General features: G+C 37.8%; 1 protein-coding gene across 1 annotated transcript; it reads right to left on the bottom strand.

The window, feature by feature from the left end:
- Nucleotides 1-2,660: 2,660 nt before the first annotated feature.
- On the bottom strand, nt 2,661-15,079 carry LOC113090772 (phosphatidylinositide phosphatase SAC1-B). The gene is made up of 20 exons (XM_026256358.1): nt 15,025-15,079; nt 12,552-12,649; nt 11,174-11,248; nt 10,927-11,054; nt 9,482-9,631; nt 9,002-9,061; nt 8,895-8,928; nt 8,573-8,674; nt 8,412-8,497; nt 8,220-8,306; nt 7,554-7,622; nt 7,388-7,467; nt 6,785-6,883; nt 6,548-6,686; nt 6,219-6,288; nt 6,064-6,136; nt 5,894-5,987; nt 5,718-5,810; nt 5,489-5,546; nt 2,661-4,790 (listed from the first exon to the last, which is right to left on the bottom strand). The coding sequence occupies exons 1-20, from the start codon at nt 15,051-15,053 to the stop codon at nt 4,654-4,656; spliced, it is 1,761 nt and encodes a 586-aa protein (XP_026112143.1). The 5' UTR covers nt 15,054-15,079; the 3' UTR covers nt 2,661-4,653.
- Nucleotides 15,080-16,532: the final 1,453 nt, after the last annotated feature.

Below are 16,532 nucleotides of genomic sequence, written 5' to 3'. Positions count from 1 at the left end.
GATTAAAAAAAAAAAAAATCTTTACAATAATATAACATAGCATACAGTTATGGCCAAAAATATTGGCACCCTTGGTAAATATGAACAACGAAGTCTTGTGAAAATGTATATGCATTGTTAATCCTTCTGATCTTTTATTTAAAAAAAAAAATCTAACCTTTCATTGGATAATAAGAATTTAAAATGGCGGCATATCATTATGAAATAAATGTTTTTCTCTTATACACATTGGCAACAAATAACGGCACCGTTTCATTCAATGCTTTTTGAAACCTCCATTTGCCGGTTTAACAGCTCTGAGTTTTCTCCTATAATGCCTGATGAGGTTAGAGAACACCTGACAAGAGATCAGAGACCATTCCTTCATCCAGAATCAGTCCAGAACCTTTAGATTCCCAGCTCCATGTTGGTGCTTCTCTTCAGTTCACTTCTCTCATTTTCAATAGGGTTTAGGTCAGAGGACTGTAAGGGGTATAGCAGAAGCTTGGTTTTGAGCTCAGTGACCCATTTCTGTGTTGTTTTTGAGGTTTGTGTTTGGATTATTGTACGGTTGGAAGATCCAAACATGGTCATTATAAAATGTCCAACAGATTCAGTCACTTTTAGATTTTTCTTTATCTGTTGGCATTTGATAGGATCAAAGATGCCATGTATCTAAACAAGATGTCCAGGACCTCCAGCAGAAATATAGGCCAACAACATCAAAAATACAGCAGTATATTTCATTGTACACATGGGGTATTTTTATCTCTGTGTTCACCAAACTCATCTTGAGTGATTGCAGCTTAACAGCTCACTTTTAAGTTTCATCTCACTATAGAAGCCAGAGCCATTTGAAGTCCCAGTCAGAGATATTTTACTGATAAGAATTTCTAGGGGTGCCAATAATTGTGTCCAACGAGTATTGAGAAAACATTTATTTCAAAACTATATTTCCCCACATTTTTTATTTTTATTATACAATGAAAGGTTAGCTTTTTGTCTTTTTATTAAAAATAAAAGATCAAAAGGATTAATAATGCAGATTCATTTTCACTGTCTTCTTTGATCATATTCAGCCAAGGGGGCTGATATTTTTGGCCATGACTGTAAATACTGATAAGTAGTAAATCAATTGTGATAATAAATAAACGGAGATGTTGAAGCGTCTTGTATATAGGTATTTTATGAGTGTATCTGATACACAACTATGCACAGTGACAAGTACAGTAAAGTGAAATGTGAGCAATATGAAATGCCTAAAGTAGTCTAAGAGACAACAAAAGCAACAAAATAAAGGCTACATTTTGTATTTTATTTGTGCATGTTAGCCAGCTAGCTAGTTTGTCCCATACTGTACCTTTCATTTCAATTCTGTGCTTACAGTGGAAAATTACATACTTAAACTTAATTATTTCATCTTTTCAATTGGTCTTTTCCATGCAGGTATCCATACAAAATAAATATTTGTTTTTGTTTTTATTCTGAAGAAAAACTTTGTAAAATGTCTGATAAAATGTCTTGTCTGGTTGAAGATTTACCACTCTTTAAACTTGATAGTGCTGAAAAACTTCAGGTAATGTCTTCAACGCCCTGAAAATGACGTATCCAGCAGGTAACCACGTGGAGGCGCTGTGAACTCAGAATGGTTCTCCAAAAAGTAAATAATTTGCAATATACAACATAGCGAAATGTATATAACATGAGCCAACCATAAGAGCCAAAGTCCCAACTCAAACACTGACTCTTGCGTTAACATACATTTCCTAGTGTTTTTATGGTTGACAATAATTTAAAAAGAGATCAAATCTGAACCTCGTGATAGGAAGCAAAATGGCCCAGGCCCACTATAATATAATTGATCTAATATACTTCTGTTGTTGTATTTCCTTAGGAAGGAATGTTAAAATCATAGTTAATATCAGTTTTTGTTACGTGGATGGTGCTATACTGGCTGATTGAAGACTGGACATACACTGATCAACCACAACATTAAACCCCCGTGTTGCCAAAACAGCTCTGCTGCATTGAGGCATGGACTCCACAAATGTTCATGTGTCCTGTGGCTTCTGCCACCAAGACAATCTGCAACAATCTTTAGGTAGAGCCACGTGTCAAAATAACATCCACATGAATGCCAGAACCCAAGGTTTTTCAGGAGAACATTGGCCAGAGCACAACACTGCCTCCATCGGTCCGCCTTCTTCCCATAGTGCATCCTGCTGCAAGCACTTTCCCATGTATACAACACACATGCACCCGGCCTCCCACCAGATCTAAAGGTAAACATGAATAAAGATCCTCCAAGGTCCAGTTCTGACACTTGTATGGCCATTGTACTACTTCAGGTGATGGACTGGATCATCATGGGCATTCATGACCATTTGATGTTGGTTCACATGTTGTCTTTCTTTACACTTTTGGTAAATAACCGTCGCATACCAGTAACACCCCACAATACTTGCTATTTTGGAGGCCCTCTGAGTCATTCGTCCAGCCAATGCATTTTGGTCCTTGTCAGAGCTGTCAGCTGTTTTAATGTTGTGGCTGATCAATGCATCTAAACCATAGAATCATTTAAACCACAAGACTTATCTCATGCACTCTAATGCAGATCTAATTTTGCCTGTTTGTGTTTCAGCCCCGCTAATAGCCTGTGTGTCAGTAAAAAGCTGGACAAGTTGCATTTTATTGATAGAATTTATTAAACACGATTTCATCAAGAAACCATTAGATACAGTGGTTGAGAAGTCTTTTAAAAGGGATGAGATGACACCTCTATGTTCAAAAACCTAAATTAGCCTAGTGTGGTTTTCATTAGAACTGTAGATGTTTGAGACTGATAAGACTACTAAAGACAACTGATGTCTCACAAACCATTCCCTTGAAATCATGGGCAAATACTGAATACAGGATCAGGATCAATTCCAAAAACACAATTAATATTGATAATATGTCATTTAACACAAACCCCTGGAAATACAATGATCGAACGGTTTATAATCTAGTAATGAAAGCCATATTCATGGAAGAATGTGATCAGTAACATCACTTTGATTGATCAATAACTCAACCAGAAAGTGCTAAATCTATGTTGTTGTAAACTACACTGTATAGTACAGTACATGATTACAAAGACACACTCATATATATGTATATATATTCTAATTTCTTTCCAATGTACAGTTTACACATCAGATTTATACAGGTAAACATCAAACACATAGGATTTAGTTATCAATGTTGTGTTTCCATCCAGCTATTTTAATCTTGACTCTTGCACACAAAAATATCTCTGAAATACGATACCCATATGAATATGAGGAAACTGTCATTTGCAATCCCCTGTTGAGACGTGTCCAATATGACTCTCTAACTTGCATTATCATTTGCAGATGACATCAAAACACACATATAAAGGTATCGAAATCTACATTCTTTGTCACCATTAAAACAAACCGATGAGCATTCATTTGTAAAGGCTGTATTGAGTTTAAAAGGAAGACGTGACCTGTAAGCAATTCATTTATCAGTGTGCAGTCCTAATCCCCAAAAAAACACCCTGCTAAATGAGTCTAAATTTGTCAAAATGAAAAGAAATGGTTGGGTTAAAGGTAAGGCATTTTGAAATGCACCATCATGCAAGTGAACATAAATAAAACTGACATTTTTTCTGCAATATGAGGTTCATGAAAGACACTTTCTAAATAATTGAGTTAAAAGCGCATGCCTTCTGAACTGTCAGTATAGTTTAAGTGAATTCAATTAAAAGTGTGATGAAATTCAACAGGTATTCTGATAGAAATCTATTTCCTTCTAATAAACTGCCACTGAATTGGTAACGCTGAAGAGAAGTGAAGTCAAAGAGCGACTTTATGTGTGCCATATCTGTTAGTGTTCATTGGTCCTCGAAGAGACATTCAGAAGTTACACTGGAAAGTGCTGTTCACATGTTTGAGTAAACTCATAAAGAAAGTGCTTAATACCTCTTTCCCCCAGTGCGTCCCACAGCTGTCTAATTTTATCATTTATGAGAGACACAAACCCATAAATATACTGGCAGAAAAAAAAAGATATTAAAACCCAAACTGTCACTGCAAAGAACAACTGAAAATAAAACGTAAGGCTGATTTTGGGACAGATATGGTAATAACCCAGGACTGAGCCACCAATGCCTCATGTAATGTTCCCTTGTGTAACAATCTAAATACAATAGACCTTCATTGATCTGTCAACCCATAGACCGGGACATGGACACACGTCTGGTGTCCAATATCATAAAGCAGGAGCTCTAGAGACACAACAATAGCTCCAATTTCACAATGGGTCAATTTAAATCGATCGCCGGACAGTAACAACACAGAAACCTTTGAAGTACGATGCAATGTCCACATGCACTTACAAGCTGGAGATGTTGTGAAACCCATGCGTAATTCTAAACTGATGCAAGTACTATTGTTAAGGAAATTTCATGAAGTTTGTCCCATGATTCAAAGGTAATTTGTAGTGCAGACAGTAACTGATGTGAAATTATATGATAACACAAAGAGGCTCCATCTATAGGTGCAGGAAACAGGAGATTTGCTCTGCTGAAGGAGTTTAAGGACAGTGTGGAGAGTATTGGAGGGAAATAAAGAGGAAACCGAGAGAGCTGAAGGAAGGAGGTCTCGATATTCAGTCCATCTTCTCTTTTTGGACCAGTTTCGGTGCGTCTACAAACTCCCGTCCGTTGACCACGATGACAGCGGCCGTAAGAGCACTGGCCATGCCCCAGAATAACAAGTACGCCAGCGTCTCGGTCCAAGTGTCCCCTGACAGAGAGTACCAGATCCATCATTATTCACAAACTAAATATACAGTGTACATTTTCTAAAGGAGCAACAGTAATTAAAATCATCGTCTATCTTGGGGTATATAAAGGTGTCCACAATAACGTAAAGGAAAAATATTTTACTAATCTTGTTTAAAACATGTCTTGATGTATTCATATTGGCTCCAAGTGGATTAAAAAAATAACAATAATTGTAATAACTAATGTGCTATGTGGTGTAATATTAAGTGATATTATTAAATATATATATATATATATATATATATATATATATATATATGTATTAAGATTTTCTTTCTTTTTTTTAAACAAATCTTATTAATTCAGAAATAAAGTTTTTGGGGAGTTGCACCATATGACATTTGAAAACCTGAACTAACCTTGCATTAATAAATTTTGTCTAATATTTTAAGAATCTGCAGGGCTCTGAATTATATAATTATAGCTTTTTTATTTCTTGCATGTTTTTAACGTGGTGTTTGCACCACATGACTTTCTCAGTAGCATCACATGACTTTGATGAAGCAGTGTAAGTCTATCCCTCACAGCCTGGTTTCCATCTGCGTTAAACTCAATATGGCATCTCACCCGACTAAGGTCTATAGATTTGGACAAAAACGTGTCATGACATTGACTCTATTGCTTTATTTCACACTGTGTTATAATGCCAGACCTTACCTGCCATTAGGAGACAGATGATGCACATGGAGAAGGCCACCACCATAATAACAGGAAGCTGCAGAAGTATTACAGACACACATGAATATAAAATAAGCAGGGAATGACCAGCAGCTGGTGGTGTTGAATTACAAATGTGAGGACTGCATGAAGCAGCTCTTTTTTTTTATTCATCACAGTTTTAATTTGAATTCTCTCTCACTACAGGAAGAATGGGAAAATCACTGACCAAGAGGAACTTGTAGTCCTTCTGCACATGCAGAGGTGTCAAGCTTTCGGTTTCATCCACTGTATAGTTTCCAAGGAAGAGATCGATGGAGTCCTGTGGGCAAAGTCAACTACTTAAAACTCACCACAGCAAACCGAGTCTGACTGAAAGACATACGACAAAGAATTAACACGCACTTGTCTAAACCCGTCTGAGAAATTGTTCTTGTAGTAACGGATCATTGAGTTCCAGCCGTCCATTACCAAGCCCCAGTGTGTCCTCTTCCCGGTTCTGAGGTCAAAGGTGAAGGTTACAACGGTGGACGAACACAACTGTGGTTATTCTGAAAGGAGTCTGAGATGAATACCTGGTGAAGTCGGTTTTCAATGCTCCGGTTCCTGCGTACTGTTTAGCACAAGCATTGGCATTGTCTGCCCACGCTGAGAGAAAAAAAAGAAAATAATGAGGTTTCTTGTTTTATTAACAGTTATTTATTTACAGTTTCTAGTGATATGAACACACCGTTTTTATAAATCTTCTCAAAATCAGCCTGCTCTTCAATTTTCTGGCCTACGTGGAGGACCCCCATCCTCTGAAACGACATACAGCTCAAGGTGATGTCAAATCGATATTTAACCACATTTATTTTTAAACATCTGCACAAAGCATTTTTACACTTCCTTAACAGACGTGATGCAACAAGTTTCAAGTAAGTGGCACTAACTGACTGAAAAACCCAGCACAAAGCCACAAAATTACAGACAGTCAGCTTTCTCGAGTGCGTAAGTGTCCTCAATTGCATCACATCTAGTTAATATGCGTCAGATATGCTATTTGTGATGTGGCGTCACCTGTAGCTGGCTCTGTAGGGAGCGTCTGGCCAGCAGGCTCTGAATGACGTTGGTGCGGTCCAGACAGTCCATACAGTTACTGCGGAAGGTTCCAGACTGCTCGGACGTCACCTTCCCGTCTGAGCTCACCATGAAGTACCTACAGAATCAGCGTTCAGGAACCAGATCAAAGCGAATCAGTGACAGCATCACAGACCACAGTCTTTTCTATAGAATGGTACAGAAATGAATACGAACCCAAACTCCTCTTGCATGTCAGAAACGGCATCAACGAGAATCTGGAGGCGATGCCATCTCATCTTACTGCATTCTTTGTGAAAGTCAAAGGCTATGTACCTTAAAAGAGATGCAAGCGTAGCAGATAGAAACACAAGTGTTTTCAATGTTGATTGATAATTATAATGTTATGTAATGTAAATAAACATGTAAATGAATGAGTTTTTTGGAGCCACAAATAAGCATATTAGAATGATTTCTGAAGGAATTAAGCAGGAATAAATGACAATTTAAAATATTATTCAACTAGAAAAAAGTTATTTTAAATTGTGGTATTTCACAATATTACTGATTTTACTTTTTAGATCAATTAAGTGAAAATAAAGCCCACACGTCTGAAATCTGATCACTTTGATAAGCACACTCTTCAACAAGCTGCATTGTTTGAGGCATTAATTATGTCTGTTGCACAAACGGTGTAGGATGAGTTATGTGACACACTTCAATACTGAGTCTTAAGGGTTGGTTCAAAGTATATTCCTAGTATGAGCAATAGTAGTTGCCCAAGCAAACAAACACCACTAAAAATGCATTTGTAGGCATTAAAAGAAACTGCTGAAATACTTGATGAGTCCGTTCTCCATGCCGTTGACCATTTTGGCGAAGGCCTGTTCAAGGGGCAGTTCAGATCCTTTCTGATTCACCTGCAGATAAAGCAATTATTTGAACTGATGTGACCAATTACAATCGACTACAATTTCTTACACAAGTGGATTGAAAGTTTACTCACCAAATTTAGAACCACTTGTTTGCCATAAATAAGAACCTGCGACTCAAAATGCCTCCTGAATCCATCCATCTGCAAGGATAGATAGATAGATAGATAGATAGATAGATAGATGGATGGATGGATGGATGGATGGATGGATGGATGGATGGATGGATGGATGGATGGATGGATGGATGGATGGATGGATGGATGGATGGATGGATAGATGGATAAATAAAGACAGACAGACAGAGAGAGAGAGAGAGACAGTCAGACAAGACAGACAAGACAGACACAGACAGACGGACAGACAGAGAGACAGACAGTCAGACAGACAGACAGAGACACACACACACACAGACAGACAGAGAGACAGAGACACACACAGACAGACAGACAGTCAGAGACAGACAGACACAGACAGAGAGAAAGACAGACAGACAAACAGAGAGACAGAGACACACACAGACAGACAGACAGACAGACAGACAGACACACACACACACACAGACAGATAGATAGATAGATAGATAGATAGATAGATAGACAGACAGACAGACAGAGATAGACAGTCAGAGACAGACAGAGACAGACAGACAGACACAGACAGAGAGACAGACAGACGTTTCTCAACCTCGAATAACTGAAACCAAAAAAAGTTGCTATGGCAGAGATAAGTGGTCTTACGTGATTGGTGTCGGTGCTTATCTGAGGCTTGGGCTTGTACCTCAGATTAGGTCTTTGAGACCAGAAAAAAGGCATGGAGCCTCGAGTCTGTGTAAGAGGAGTGAAAGAGCACAAATTTAACCTCTGAGATGAATTCTGGGAGGTCAGAAACAAACATTCTTATAATAGAGGCCAACAGTAGTTTCCACCAACCTGCACAAAGGAGGCCTGGGAATTATTGTACTGGACTATCTGTTCTGTCTCAACAAAGTTAGCAGCATGTCCTTCAGAGTCAATGCCTGAGGCGGAGGGGAAAACTGTAATATCTGCAGCAAAGACCACTGTGTGAATATGTATATACGTTTGAATCTCACCTCTGACATAATATCGGACTCCAGCTCTGAAACAGCTCCGTCTAGAGATGAGGATCCACTCAAACACCTTCCCATTGATGCAGCACGGCTTCATCACAATAACTGAAGCAGTGGGTTAAGCAGCAATAATCACACACATTTGCCAACTATTACTTATTTCTTCAATGTCACCTTAAACAATTAACAGCACAAATGTATAATTAGATTAAAGACAATACTAATTGTGACCAGTTACTTCATAATTTGCTTCTTCTGTACAATCAAGGCAAAATAAAGTGAGCGACTTAACTATTACAACAACATTACATTTCTCAAAGGATACATCCGTGGATGACAGGAAAGGCAAATTTGTGGAGCTGAAAAGGGGAACCTGTGAATTATTATGTGCGATTTGTTTCATGTTTTATGAATTAAGTATATTTTGTATACCTCAGGTTGTGCGATTATTTCTCTTAAAAGGTTTCCATTCCACATGAATCTCTGGTCTGCCTGTGTGGAGAAATGATAGACGATCAATGTACGGGAATCCTCTTAGAAGTTATTGTTGTTTTGAAGGGTCTAATACATGAACAGTCATACCAGATGTACTCAAGAGGTTTGAATACAAGGATAGACGACTGCAAAATTAAAAACTGTGTCAAAAGCCAGACACAAATGAAGAACACAAACTCCTTCTTTGAAAACATAAAAACACAGCGTGTGCCCACGTCAGCAGGTGTGCTTGTAAAACAAGAGCTGTGCAAATCTAGCTTACAATGAGATGATTTTATAAATGAGGGATGCAGTTTTAGACAATGCGCTGACCAGCTTTCTGTATGTGACGCTGATGTCAACCTGCACCCTGCTGCGCTCTTCCACTGAAACGTCAAGCATCTCTGTCTCTCCTCAGCCCGACTGTGCTCTGCTCACCCTCTCAAGCAGACTCATCTCCTGGAAGTCCGGGCTGGTGTTGGACAGGCGCTGCTGTGTGTGGCTCAGGTCATAGTCCGTGCAGAAGTAGAAACCGTCTGTGTTGAGCACATTGCTGATCATAGACAGAAACGTCTTGTTGTCTTGCATCTGTGAGAAGGAAACAGCCATTGAATACGACTGCGGCAACAGATGATGTGAACAGAAATAAGACTAGGGTTAATGTTTTAATTATTATTTTATTTGGGGCCTTTTCGATTTTATTTGGGGCTGGAGAAAGTCTTGTAGTTGAAGCCAGTGCATATAGTGTATTCAAAACAAGCACGGGTTAATTTGCTCCAATGCATCACAGAACACTCACAGCAAGCTTACTTTAGTGCAACTCATTCGTTATTACTAAGGGTGGGTGCCCCGATCAGGATTCGTCTATCGTCGATCACAGGAAGCAGTCTCTGCCGATACGATCACTGATGCTCATCTTTCTAAAGCCTCTTTTTATCATGTAGAATTATTGATAGTGATGCTCCAGTCAGGATTTCGGTTCACTCTAGGAGAGCGTGCGAGTGCTGAATGGTTTAAATACTGGCAACACTTAAAAAGAAATGCAAATTATAACCTTTAGTGAGGATGCGACACTGCTTTGATTGTGTCATCTGTGCAGAGTGCAGTTCGCTCATCTCAAGGAGCTTATATTTTCATGCACTTCATTATGAAAATTTCACAATATTCAACATTACACAGACATTTCATGCAAGGAATTATCACCTTCTCAAAAGAACAGGTTGGAAAGCAGATTAGTAAACGCTTGGCACTTTCAACCAGGCCAGAAAAATAGGTTTGACATGGCTGGGAATGCAAAGTGCACCTGCATTTTGTTATTCATCTTTGGAAGGAACCAAGCTAGTGTGGCAAGAAGCATCCACTGCAGACCTCATACGCTTACACTGAACCTTCTGATAAGAGCAGAGATGTCGGGAGTACTTTAATGATCTAGTTGGTTGCAGTCAAGCCTCCCGTGTACTTGTTTCAGCTCCAGCACGAAAACACTTCACGTGTCCAGTACTGCTCTACTCAGGCTGCATCCAACGCCATTTCAGCCGAAGTCTTATCCTCGCTAAATAATGCAGCAAGTTTACAACACTGTAATGAGATATCGCTGCGCTCGGAGCGTGGGCTCAAATGAAAAATGTACTGTATGAGTACACCCAATTTCACAAGCCGGGGGTGAATCTGTTGCATTGTTCTTACAGCACTTCTAAGAAATGTAGAGGCTTCTGTAAAAGGAAAAAAGTCCTAAAAGTTCAGAGCAGGAAACCTTTGGTTATGATATAGAGACACATTGGGCAACTGATCAAACAACGAATGACATTTATAGCCCTCTTTCTACTCGAGGTGTCACATACATCAGCATTAAACTGAAGGTTGAGGTTAGGGACTTTAATGACCTGAATGTCTGTGAGGTGCAAAATGGTCTTCTTATAAGAAATCACATCAAACTCCAGCGCTTTCCACACAGTGTGGCCAAACAGGTCGCCCACTTTCTTTTTCCGGGTGATGACTATGAGGTACATCCCTGTAGAACCAACAAAAAAAAAGAAAAGTCATGCATCATGGTAATCAAAAGTAAACGTCATACAATCAACGTTCCGAATTCTATGGAAAATCGGAACATCGTGATAACATAGAACCTACCAGCCACCAGCCGAATAGTTCCCATGATTCCACAGATAGGTCTGGTGACGCCTGATGGGGGGATGTCCTTAATACCTTCAAGAGGAAAAAACATTAATGCACCATTCAAGTCACAGTAACCCGTTTTGCAGATTGCATATTTAATATACGTCTTTGCTTCAATGAGAGGAAGTAACAGACCTGTGCTGTGCTATAACACAGCAACTACCTCAAACAGAAAACATCAAACTGCCAATATGGATGAAATGTCCCTTTGCAAGGAAGTCACCATTAAAACGGAGAACTGTAAGAAAGTCCAAACAGCCGCTGTAACTTTTCATCGATGCCTGTATACTCTGAAAGGTCTGACTCCATTAGAAGTTGTAGCTGTTCATAAATGTCAGATCACTGCTGCCCAAACTATAAATCTTTCACCGTACTTTTTCACACGGGCAGAGAAACGAGGTGCTTAACCTTCAGAGCCGTTTTATTAATCTATTCACTTTTAGTAACCTGAAATTGTGATAAATTGAAATATAGTTTAATATAGTTTTCTCTTGGGCTCAACAAGGCTGCATTTATTTGATCAAAAATAATAATATTGTGAAATATCAACACAATTTAAAATGACACCTTCATTTATTCAGACACCTTCAACATTTCACACGTTTTCACAGTTTATTCGCTATAGTTTATGAAATGAGGAAAAAAAATATTACAAGAACTCAAGAATTAAACTTTGTCAGAACAAATACATTTTGATAATGTCAGATAACACAGAAGCAAAACATGGTCAGGGCAAAATGTCTTAATCATTTTTGGTTCCACATTTTTCCATAAATTTGTCTGGTTGTCCACTGTATGAAGACTGTATGGGTATAATATTTCACTTTACTTTATTTTGTTGTCCAGACTCAGCTAAACGAACTATAGATGTCTGAATAATTTATTGTTTTACTGTATGTTAAAATGTAATCTATTCCTGAGATGCAAAGCTTACATTTGCATCATTACTCCAGTCTTCAGAGTCACATGATCCTTCAGAAATCCTTCTAATATGCAGATTTGTTGCTCAAGACACATTTCTGGTTATTATAAATTTTTTTAAAATGCTTGTACTGCTTCATATGCTTGTGGTGCATTTTTTTCAGGATTCTTTGACAGTTAAAAAGAACAGCCCTCTTTCTGATATAGAAATCCTTTATAACATTATAAATGTCTTTACTGTCACTTTTGATCAATTTAATGTGTCCTTGCAGAGTGAAAGTATTAAGTTCTTTAAAAAAAAAAAATATATATATATATATATATATATATATATATATATATATATATAGTAATCATAAAAAGGGCCTTTTGCAGTCAAGATGAACTGGAATACACTGTATTTGAGCTGTACCTGAGAGGGTCATCTCGGTGGACACCCTATCAATAACCAGCACGTCATTAGCTCCATCATCACAGGCCTCAATGTAGAACTTCTCAGGTGTTGCATGCCTATGGAAAAGCAGAAAAAAAGACAATGTTTTGTTTTCAACAAATAAACCTAACTCTTTCTGATTAACCACAGCAGCGAGTCTATTCTGAGCCTTTTCTCCTTTTAGATTATTGTGAATGTGATAAACAGCACTGGATAAAGGAATTGTATATGCAATACATTCAAGTGGTGATGATGATATCATTAAGGCAAAAACAGTGTCTGAAACATAATAGCTTGAAATTAATTCTCATCTAAGAGAAAATTACAGACAGACACTGTCTCATAATGCAAGTTTCCACAATGTGAGGAGTTTGAGAGTCAGTTTCAGTAACGACATCTCACATGCTTGTCCCACTTTAATGGCCGGAGTCTTCCTTCCTTACCAAAATGCTGAGCTGCCACTTTCTGTGCACCGCTGGATGAGTTTGCAAATAGGAAAACATGCAGTTTTTGCACAGCTAACCTCTGTCCCATTACCCATGACTGCAGAGGTCTAAGAAATCGGTCTCAACATTTCCTTGAATGCTCAGAGTTTGGTTTCATTACACATATATGTAACTACATTTCGTTTTTTTTAATTCTCTGAGCCTTCTGATCAGGTCATGCAAGTAAAAACAACCCAGATGTTCAACCTTAGCCTGCAGTTTTGTGGTTTCAGTGGTGACAAATTCACATGAACTATGTGCATGGTGAAGAGTCTCAGCAAACACACTGTGGTGCAAGGGTTTGGCTTAATATAAACTATGCCATTACAGTTCAGACAAGCTTTTGTCAGCTGTAGTACCATTGGCAATGTTCTGTTTATTGGGAAAGATTCCATTCATAAAACTGAAGGGCTTACTGTATCTCTAAACAAAAATAGGCAAATTACATAATTAGAGAAGTCACAACTATCATTTATATTTTGGCATTCAGTAAGCATAGTGGTGAATCTCACAAAGACTAAATTAATAAGTCTGGTTCACGTCATTAAATAAAAGAAATGTTAAATTCAAAAATAATTCTTATTAAATTAAAAAAACGAATAATAATTATCATTTGCATTGTGACAATTCTGATATAAGCATAATTCATTATTACTTTTATGCAAAAAAGAGACACATTACTTAAATTGTGAAACATGTAGACATATATACATCACTGTATTTGTGACTGTACTGTATTTTTAAAATTAAAAGAGGCCAAATGATGTATGTTCCTGACACACTGATTAAAAAAAAAAAAATATATATATATATATATATATATATATTTAAATAAAGTGACCAAAATATTCTGCCAAAATAAGAATAAACACCAGGTATGTTGAAATCAAAAGTGCAACTTACTGAAATGTCTTATGTAAACATTGAATCGCTGTTGCAACCAAAGGAAGACATCTAGAAAACAACTTGTAAACAATATGGCATGTAACATTGGGAAAGCCATTCAATTTGCATAAACGCATTAGTTAGCTAGAAAAAAAATAAAAATTCTAGAGAGGATCATTTTGCTGAATATACATGCACTATAAATTCATTATGTTTTTTTACTTCATTTGTGAGTATGAATGTATATTTGAAAAAAATGGTTTTAGTTACAGTCACTGTTGTAATAACAGTCAAAGGTTTGCATGCAACTCATTTGTATTTTAGTGTTTATTATTAAATAAATTTGCAACACTTATCTCAAACTATCTATTCATTCCATTCAACTGTCATGATAAATAATGTCAGTGCAAAAAAAAAAAAATCTTGTTTCTCAGAACTACTGTTACCAGACCAGAAAATAGAAAATAAGACCACTGTAACTCCTTCCAGTGGCTGAGTGTCTGATAACTCAGAATCATCTTCATGTAAGCTGTGGGCTGGAGAGATTCCACTCAGGTTCACCTCCCTCTCAGTGGCTCGCCTTCAGTTTCACTTCCTCAATTAACCAGAAATTAATTGTGCATCATACAGCAAGCATGCCATATAACCACTCGTTTTATACATACAAAAACAGATCAGTATGCTTCAACTGTCTTCAGCATCCGAATGCACAGTCCAATGAACACCCTAGTCCACTAGAAATGAGCACAGCTGCTGTTCAAACTCAAATCAATGCGTAAAAAACCCAGTGAGCTTCCTAGACAGCATTTGGCGAGTTATGTTCTCGTAATGCAGTATAAAGATTCGCGTTTAAATCTAGAAATGCAGCTCACTGGCTTATGAAACCGCCAATCTAAACAGAGTCTGAACGGCTTAAGCCAGTGCACTTCCACCACAACAGAAAACAGCCCTGGACTGGAAACAACGCTTCCTGACAGCGCCCGCAGACGCTGCCATTAAAAGAGACAACCTTCATTAAAGCGAAACCGGGCGCCGTGTGCGTTTATATCTGTCTGTGCGCTCGAATAAAAGTTTTAACTTACAGATTGAACCTCTCGTAGGCGGTCGCCATCTTCACTTCCGGGTTTTGGTCTTCTTCTTCTTTTTTTTTTTTTTTTTTTTAATCGCGGTTGACAACTATTTGTTGCATTACCGCCACTGCTGGACTGGAGCGTAGAACAATGGTTAGATTTTCTCCATAAAATTAAATTATTCTTAAAAAGACCTTTATTCTTTAAAAAAAGAAAAGAAAAATAAATAAATAAAATCTTCCCAGCACTTCTTTGTAAAATATTTATATATTCAAAGACAATTTAATTGGCCTCTACTTGAGAAATAAGCTTCTGCCCATCTTGATGATATTTCTGATGATGAATCAAGACTTCTTGCTTTTTCATCAGAAATAAGGTACCATTAAGTCTGGTGTGCCCAATCCTCAGCCTGGACAACACCACTTCCTCATGTCTAGCTCTCCCTGAATCTGCAATCTTATTTACTTTATATTTACATTTACATGTACATTTAGTCATTTAGCAGATGCTTTTATCCAAAGCGACAAATGAGGACAATGGTAGCAATAATAAAAAAAAAAGAGCAATGATATATAAGTGCTATAACGAGTCTCAGTTAGCTTAAATGCAGTACACATAGCAAGGGGTTTTAAATAATATAATAAATAAAACGAAAACGAATAGAAATTGAAAAAGAATAGAGCAAGCTAGTGTTGGAGGTCTTTTTTTATAATTATATAATAATAATAGAAAAGAGAATAGATAGAAAGGGCCTGATCTTCTTAATGTTGAATAAAGTAAAACTGCAGGACCAGACAGTTTTAGCAATGTGGTCTGAGAAAGTAAGCTGATCATCAATCATAACTCCAAGGTTTCTGGCAGCTTTTGAAGGAGTTATGGTTGATGTGCCCAACTTGATGGTGAAATTGTGATGAAAAGATGGGTTGGCTGGAACCACAAGCAGTTCGGTCTCGGCAAGGTTGAGTTGATGGTGATGGTCCTTCATCCAATAAGAAATGTCTGTTAGACAAGCTGAGATGCGAATAGCTACCATTGGATCATCAGAATGGAATGAGAGGTAGAGTTGAGTATTATCAGCATAGCAGTGGTATGAAAAGCCATGTTTCTGAATGACAGGACAAAATGATGCCATGTAGACAGTGAAGAGAAGTGGTCCAAGAACTGAGCCCTGAGGCACCCCAGTACTGAGATGTTGTGATTGGACACCTCACCTCTCCAAGATACTTTGAAGGATCTATTTGATAGGTAAGACTCAACTAGTGCGGTTCCTGAGATGCCCTTTGCCAGTAGGGTTGACAGTAGGATCTGGTGGTTAACCATGTCAAAAGCAGCTGACAGTTCAAGTAAGACAAGTATTGAAGATTTGGATTCCGCTCTTTCCAGTCTCAGGGCTTCAACAACTGCCTCCTTCCTCATTCACACTCTCATCTAAATTAGAATATCTTAAAACTTTCTCTTTCCTTCCTTTCTTTTCCTCCAAACTTAGGTTATCAAAACTATGCACTCTAGCTAATGTTTTA

The sequence above is a fragment of the Carassius auratus genome, unplaced genomic scaffold (assembly GCF_003368295.1).
Source record: "Carassius auratus strain Wakin unplaced genomic scaffold, ASM336829v1 scaf_tig00214021, whole genome shotgun sequence".
In the NCBI taxonomy this organism is placed as follows: Eukaryota; Metazoa; Chordata; class Actinopteri; order Cypriniformes; family Cyprinidae; genus Carassius; species Carassius auratus.
Note: the sequence above shows the minus strand (reverse complement) of the source record. Positions and strands in the feature narration are given on the sequence as shown.

Excerpts from the sequence above, each read along its gene's own strand:
- LOC113090772 (XM_026256358.1), bottom strand. The coding sequence starts at position 15,053 with ATGGCGACCGCCTACGAGAGGTTCAATCT. Across the intron at positions 8,929-9,001 it reads AAATAATCGCACAACCTGAG|CTCCACAAATTTGCCTTTCC; the intron begins GTATACAAAATA and ends TCCCCTTTTCAG. Across the intron at positions 4,791-5,488 it reads CATCTGTCTCCTAATGGCAG|GGGACACTTGGACCGAGACG; the intron begins GTAAGGTCTGGC and ends ACTCTCTGTCAG.